This window comes from Mustela nivalis, assembly GCF_964662115.1.
Source record: "Mustela nivalis genome assembly, chromosome: X".
In the NCBI taxonomy this organism is placed as follows: Eukaryota; Metazoa; Chordata; class Mammalia; order Carnivora; family Mustelidae; genus Mustela; species Mustela nivalis.
In genome coordinates, this window is record NC_139040.1 from 19759645 (window position 1) to 19767820 (window position 8176).

The 8176-nt window shown below is 44.9% G+C and overlaps 1 protein-coding gene across 6 annotated transcripts in view; it reads left to right on the top strand.

Moving 5' to 3' along the window:
• Positions 1-7482, top strand: part of LOC309856460 (fibrous sheath-interacting protein 2-like) — a 68336-nt gene extending 60854 nt beyond the window's left edge. For 5 of the 6 annotated variants that reach the window (XM_082717693.1, XM_082717698.1, XM_082717694.1 and 2 more), the window contains 4 exons: positions 659-705; positions 2402-2445; positions 5472-5538; positions 7268-7482. In XM_082717693.1, coding sequence (XP_082573819.1) covers positions 659-705; positions 2402-2445; positions 5472-5538; positions 7268-7413 — 304 coding nt within the window. In that variant the 3' untranslated portion in view covers positions 7414-7482. The remainder of the gene's footprint in view (positions 1-658; positions 706-2401; positions 2446-5471; positions 5539-7267) is intronic. The other variant, XM_082717696.1, reaches the window with a different exon arrangement.
• Positions 7483-8176: the final 694 nt, after the last annotated feature.

Sequence of the window (8176 nt, forward strand, 5' to 3'; positions counted from 1 at the left end):
AAAAGCAGTGGAGTTTGAGTTGGGCCTTGAAGGGTAGATGAGCTTTAGACAAGACCCTCCAAACTGGGGAAGACTGTAAGAGAAAGGATGGACTCTGCAGTATTTATAGGAGACAAACAGGGGGGAAAAGTGCATGTACACTTGAAGTCCGATTAATACTTTTTCTAAAATAGCCTTTTCCTAAAAAGTGCCTAAAATTGTTCCAGTGTTTAGAAGAATATTCACTAACTGGGAAGGGTATAGCACTTTGTATCAGGAGAAAACTAGGGTATAGGAGAAAAATCTACCTGATTAGAACTATATTCTTTTCCACTTGGCACAATGAAATTAAGGTTTCTTTTTGGCCTGATGCCATTTTAGGACACCTACCCCTGGCCCGCCATTAATCCTTTCTCCCTCCATGATTGCTATAACATACATAAGTAGTAAAGCAGGTGACTCTCAATTATTTGTGCTACTGGAAAAGAAGAGGGCGTATATAAAAACCAAATAAAAGTCACTGTAGCAGTCATTTTCACTTGATTTGATAACTCGAAGACATACCATTCTAGATTTACTTCTATATGAATAATGATTTTGACAGATTATTCTTTTACGTAGCCAGCATCCTTCATATATTAAATACATAGAAAATGAAATGTCTTTTATCTTTTTTTAGTGATGAGGATGATCGTCCTTCAGATCCAAGTGCCAAAGTAACAGAAGGTTGGATTGATTTTTTTTTCTTAGATACTATTTAAAGGAGACCTTGTTGTTTGCACTGACAAATTTTCCTATTAGGGAACATGAAGTTAACACTAAGTTTTCTAATAGGTTCACCTACTTTAGGGGAATAGTTAACATGAGCAAACAAGTTTACTTTTTTTTATGATTTTTCTTTTTTTTAATTTATTTTTTATTTTCAGCATAACAGTATTCATTATTTTTGCACCACACCCAGTGCTCCATGCAATCCATGCCCTCTATAATACCCACCACCTGGTACCCCGACCTCCCACCCCCCCGCCACTTCAAACCCCTCAGATTGTTTTTCAGAGTCCATAGTCTCTCATGATTCACCTCCCCTTCCAATTTCCCCCAACTCCCTTCTCCTCTCTAACACCCCTTGTCCTCCATGCTATTTGTTATGCTCCACAAATAAGTGAAACCGTATGATAATTGACTCTCTCTGCTTGACTTATTTCGCTCAGCATAATCTCTTCCAGTCCCGTCCATGTTGATACAAAAGTTGGGTATTCATCCTTTCTGATGGAGGCATAATACTCCATAGTGTATATGGACCACATCTTCCTTATCCATTCATCCGTTGAAGGGCATCTTGGTTCTTTCCATAGTTTGGCAACTTCGTTGCACTACATTATGCTTAGTTCCTATATCCTTCAGTAATATTGCACCTGTCCAGTTGGCTCAATCACATTCAACAAAGAATCTCTGAGCACTTTCTTTGTGCTAGGTATGTTCGGAGTTCTGGAGATAAAGCCATGAGTAAGAGAGAAAAAGTCCTTACCCTCATTCTAACTTGGGAGCCAGGGGGCAACATAAACACAATAAATCTAGATAAAAATAAGTCCTCCCTCCCACCTCCCACAGGGTAAAGGCCATGGCTTGCAAAGCTCCACATGGTCTGGACAGCATTTCTCCCTCCCCACGGCCTCTCTGGCCCCCTCTCCTGTTTACTCCTCCTCACTCCTCTTCGCGCCCAATCACTCCCCTGCAGCCACACATGCCCTCAGACACGCCAGGCATTCTCCTTTCTCAGAGCCTTTGCAGTTGTTGCTGCCAAAGAACATTCTTCTGCCAGGTATCTGCAGAGCTCCCTCCTCACCTTCAGATCTTTGCTGAAATATCAGTCATCTTCTAAGTACGGCCACCTCTGAGCACCTTCTTTGAAATTGCAACCCCAGCACTCCCTGCCTCCCCAGCACTCCCTATCCTCTTGCCCTGCTTGAATTTGTTCCCCAGCATTTATCCAATCTGAGAGATTGTATGTTTTCATTTGTTTGTTGGCTGTCTCCTTCCCCTAGCATTTAGCTCCATGTGGGGAGGGGTTTTTGTCCACTATATCCCCGGAAATCACCCTTGGCCTCATTTCTCACTTTATGATGAACAAAGAAGCACACAGAGTTTGAATGGTGGTGCAGGCATCCATAAGCTGGTCAAAGCCTGCCTTTCCTGATGTTCTGGCTTGTGCTCTTTCCACCACATCATGCACCATCTTTCCCAGTTTGGGAGTAAAGAGCCAAGACCTGTACCCAGAATTCTAGGGATCTCACCTCTTTTCAGCTTTTTCTGTTTGCCTAATTTCTGCAATTCTTTACTAAAGCTATTGAGGTAATTTTTGTGCCAAAATTTGTATATGCCTCTGAAATAACTGTTTTCCAATATTGTATTTTGCCCACAGAAAGTTTTGAATATCCGGATCTGGAGAATGCAAGCAGTATTAAGGTAAATATTTTTCACCGGCCCCATATTGTGAGCTAGTGAAGCCCCGACAGAAATAAGGGACTCCCTGCAAACAAGGGACTGCTTGTGTGTCTTGCTGAGGGGCCTCAGGAAGCATTCCCTTGTCCACACCTTCCACACACAAAGCTCTCCCAGCTGGGGCCAGCCCGTGGTGCCTGAAAATCCTTTCATGGAAATCCTCACATTTGGGTTAAATTACTGTCTTTATGCAGATACACAAAGTAAGCCACGGCCCCCTTAGCACCTTAGAGCAATGCCACTCAGTTTGGTTCCTGTAGCATCTAGAGAAAAGCTGAACGGGAGTAAGTCACAGTGCACTCCCAGGTAGGCCCAGGCAAGGGACCTGGGGTGGGCAGGGAGAAAACAGATGCTTCAAAGAGGAAGGGGCACTGCTTGAGGGAAAGGAGTGCTGATTCCAGCTACTTCCCCATGTTCCTGAGCAATGACCCTTCATAGGCAGCTTTCCAAAATTCTGGCCGACTCCTCAGTGTGATCCCAAGAAATTCCCCTTCCCTAGGGTGCTCTTAGGAAGTTTTCAATAATGGCTGAAGCCATAGATCCACCTGGAACCTCTGCTCTGTTTTGTATCACTTTTGCTTTCCTCTAGGTTTACTCTAACTGCTCCCCAGTGTGCGTGTACATACACCCTCTCATACATCCATCATCAGTTTTCCAGAGACTTCTCACTTAGCAATACTAACGTCTATTTGACCCTCAAGCATCACTGAGAGGCCTGTCCGGAGGCCTGCTGACAGGCTTTTCCATTGCTAAGCTGATTCCCTGGCTCATCGTAATTCTTCTTGCTGATTGTCCTTCTCACTTGCTGACTGTTTTCCCAGTGTAAAATTAGAAAGGCCTGATCCATTAAGATATTCAGCATTCTTTATCGAGTAGCACAGAAATCCCTGCTTGCATTCAGCTCCGGGTAAACATTAGTCAGTGTACACATGAGGACAGTCACTCTTCAGTGCCAGACATAGAAAAAGAAGCCATCATGTTTCCCTTAATGCCAAAGCTTTTACCGTAGCCTCAGGCCCTATATGAGCTGCCCATCCTCTCTCTTCCCAACCCCCTTTACCCATATGTCACTCTGTTACCCCTCTGTCCACTCACTGTCATTCCTCCAGCCTCACTGGCCTCCTTACTGCTCTCCTAAAATGTGAAGCATGCTCTCACCTCAGGGCCTTTGCACTAGCTCATCCTTTGCCAGAGACACACAATTCCCAGATGGCTGTGTGTCTTCCTCCCCTTCTCCTTCCAGTCTTTGCTCAAAAGTCACCATCTCTGTGAGGCCTTCCCTGACCACCCTATGTAAGATGGAAACACACACACTATCCTCCCTTACCCTGCTTTATTTTTCTTCATAGTACTAACATCACTCTTCAGTCAATCATTCATTCACTGAATAATTTTTTATCAAGTGCCTACTATGTGCCAGGCACTGGAGATTCAGCAGTAAAGAAAGCAGACAAATATTCCTGCTCTCATTCTCTGGCAGACTTTATATTCACTTGAATATAAGCTTCGTGATGGCAAGGGCTTTGTTTTGTTCATTTCTGTATGCCCAGCACCTAACACAGGACTGAAATAATAGTAGATGTCCAACAAACCTTTTTTTTTTTTTTTTTAAAGAAAAGCCTTAACCATCAGAGCCAAATCTAGTGTCTGTGTTGGGAGCTCCCTAGCCCTCTCCCCATTAGTCGGATATATACCATATCTGGGAACTACTACACAGAGCAGAGGTTCTGGATCCTGGCTGCACGTTCAAATCATCTGGCAAACTTTTAAAAACTGATCCCCAGGCCTCAGCCCCAGAGATTGTGATTGGTCTGGGTTGCAGCCTGGGCCTTGGGAGTTCTAAAGGGTGCCCAGGTGATTTTAATGGCTGGCCAACGTTGCAAACTCTTGACTTAACCTACTCATGTCAGGCCATTCAGAACCATCTGTCCCCCGGCTCCCCACCCCCGCCTTCCTTTCTATCAAGCGCGCTCAGCCTGGCTGCGCATTAGAGTCCTCTGGGCAACTTAGAGAAACGCTCGCCCCACCCTCAGGGGTTCCTGTTCAATTGTCGTGGGGCCAAAGCGTGCCTATTTTTAATATTTATCCAGCTGGTTCTCTTGTGCTGCTAGTGTTCAGAACCAGTTCTTTAGATTGTCCCCTTCCCAGCTGATCCCTTTAAATATCCTGTTTCACAATGACTTAATCCATAAACTGCCTCGAATCTTCTTAGAAGAATTAGAGTCAAACTTCTACAGTAATACTCTGCCCATCACACCATCAATACAAAACACAGTTTCTCTCATCGTGCATGCATTTATGCCTCGGTGCATGGATCTGCCACTTCCTTTATAACTGCCACCACCACGCAGTGGCTACCCTGCTGCCTGACCACCTCTCCCAGCCTGTTGTGTGCCCTTCTGGGGTCAGGCCACTTCTGCATCCCAGGTGATAAAGGGCCATAGAGCAGAACCAGCATCTGAGCCCTTTCCCTGCCTTACCACACACCACCTCCACGCTCCTGCAGCCGCACACTAGTCACTGACTTGCTCCACACCTCACAACTGTTAAGTTTAAAGGGAGATCGGGGCAGTGAAATGCACATCCCTTTTCCCGCTTCTCCCCTAAAGACCCACCAATCATTATCTTCTCTCAGAGAAGGATCTAAAACATGCCATTTATTCCAAGCCTCAGGAGGGAGGGGGAATGCATGGCTGGCACTTTCTGCAACCTGGGACACTTGGGCCCTTGAAATGATCCTACAGGGGCAGTGCGTGACCAAGTCTGGGGCCAATCCTGAGTGTCATAAGTGGCAAAAACCATGAGAAGTTATGCCTAGAAACAGCCCAAATCCCAGAGAATAACTCTTTGAGACTGCAGAGTACCAACACTGGGGTGTACGAGGGCCACATGGTTGTGCTTTGTCCCTTGAGGGTTTCTAGGCATTTCTAGTGTTTGCTGTCCAACAAAGGACAGAGGTTTAAGCTAGTATTTCACCTCTGTCTTGGCAGTTTATCACCCTCTATCAACGTGAAAGTGCTCTGGCCAGCCTGTATTCTTCAAATGATGGCATTTCAGGTACAATGTATTTATCATTTTCTAGTAAACCTCTCAATGATGTCATTCTAAATATATTCACCCCCCCTGCAGTGAGTGGCTCCTGCCTTGCACCCTCCCCCGCCACCAATGTGGGGTTGAAACAATATTACTGTGTAGACAGATTGTGGTTTGTGAGTTGTTACACAGTTCCCAGTTGAACCTCCCAGCAAAGCGGTGCCAGTTCCTGGCAGTAACATTTATCAGGTCTCAGCCACACACCAGGCATTCTGCTAAGTGCTTTTCTCACATACACCTGGTGATGCACCATGTCCCAGGGCAGTGTCCCAAGGTGTTGTCGGTGACAGCTCATTTGCCTTGGGATCACCCAGGATGCTTATAGCACATGCCTCCGTCCTGTAACTAAAAGTCGTTGGCTTGCTTTTTCAGACGGTGTATCTCTTTACCTCTGCAGATTTTTACTTTTTCCTGATTTCTAGGTGGTTCTTATTTTGTCAGCTACTGGCACGATCCAGTACTGCATTCTTAATTTGAAAAGCTAAACTATCCCCCCCTTATTTGGGAGGAAATTTGTTGTCTCCTACCTTACTTTTAATCATCAATTGTTAAGATTCCCAAGGTTCTACTGCTGGAGAAGATTAAAAGCTAGGTAACTGCAAAAGCTAGAGGAGAACTTTGTCATTTACTAGAAACAAGAAAGTATGTGATTTATTGCCCTGTGTCTTTTCATGACATCCTGTCATCATGATCAGCAACACAGATAAATGCTCGTTTCTGTCCTTATAGATACAGTACTCATTCTGTTAACATCAACTATGATATGATTTGCACAAGTGGTGCAGAAAAAAAAAATGGGTCCAAATGGAGTCTCTTATTGGCTCCACAAGTCCTTTATAGCTCACACAACAAACAGATCATTTGGGGTCAGTCAACTGAAAATTTACCCAAAGCGAGTCAGAGATGATAACATTTTAATGCACTGCTGCTTTTACCTGGACATTCTGAAATGGATGCCCACACTGCTGAGAACTGGCAGTTACCTGTTCATGGGGAATCAGTGCCTCGGGCTGTTTTGGCTAGCTATCGGTGGCATGAGGGAGAAGGTGCCGCTGAGCTGGCTCGAGAAGCATCAGGGAGCAGGGAGTACAGAACAGCACATCAGAGCCTGCACTCTAGTGCCACCCTGGCCACCTTCTGTCCTCATCTAAAGTCACTAAGGTCCTCTGAGATGAGGCATCCGACCTCACTGAATGTCTCTGGTTTCCTTCCCAGGCAGGACAGAAGGAGAAAATAGTGTGTGTTATCATGATGAGTGCTGAGTAATGTACAGAATTGTTGAAGCACTATACTGTACCCCCGAAACTCATATGCCACTGTGTGTTAACTACACTGGAATGAAAATTAAAAACTTAAAAAGAGGGGGGCATCTGGATGGTTAAACATGTGCCTTCAGCTCAGGTCATGATTCCGGGGTCCCATATCAAGCCCCGCATCGCATTCCCCACTCAACGGGGAGTCTGCTTCTCCCTCTGATCCTGCCCCTCAGTCATGCTTTCACTCTCTTTCTCTCTCAAATAAATAAAATCTTAAAAAAAAAAAACTTTTGAAAAAAGACGGTGAAAGCACTTTAAAACTCAAACGTTATTCCATAAGTGTTTCTTTCTGAATCCTAAATCATCAACCCCAGCCTCACAGTCTTAATTGGAAAGCCCAATAGATGACCACAGTTCTCTTTTTGGTTTGTTCGCAGATGCTGGTAAGCCCAGCACTTCCAAACACGGGTCTGAAATGATGAAGAAGGTATCAACAGCTCTGTCCAAAGTGTTTTCAAGATCTAATGCCAGTGCTTCCAAATCTTCCTCACCCCCACCACCCCCTCACCAGGACAGAAGCTGAGTCTGCAGCACCTAACATCAATAAGGGTGCTGACCTTCTTCAAAAAAATAAATGGTTTTTGAAACATGACATGGTGTCCTACACACCGATTCTTATACTTTTAAATTCTTATAAATAAATAAGAGCGAAGAACGTACACAACGGCAGCTGGAGAAAAGAAGGGTTTGATAAATGCTTCTGATAGGCATTTGGCACAAAAAGAGGGACTCTGCCTCCCATTGAGATTCAGCTGGTAACAGGATTCAGTCTCTGCTTTTGAGGGCACTGAAGCGTTGCTGGGAAGAGACTAACTTAAAAGCAAAACGGTAACACCAGTTAAGAGTGAGTCATCACATATTTTGTGTGCTCTAGGAGTTCAGAGAAGGGACTTGCGGTTGTGAGCTAGAGTGGTCGGTGTGAGTTTCCTGGAGGAGCTGGAATTGAGGCAATTCTCAAAGGGCAGGTAGGATCAGGTAGGTCTGGAAAGCACCAGGAAGGCTTTCACCTCTGGTCCCAGAGCTGCATACGATGCCACCATGCCTGAATTCAGTGTTGTCCAATGGAATCTTCTATGATGATGGAAATGGCAAACACACACACACACACACACACACACACACACACACACGCTCCCTCTGGCCACATTTTCATTCCAGTACAGTACCCACTAGCCCCAAATGGCTCCTGGCTAGTCACTAATATGAGTGAGGAACTGAATTTTTCATTTTATCTCCATTTAAATAGCCATGTGGAGCTAGTGGCTCCTTCACTGAATAGTGTCAGT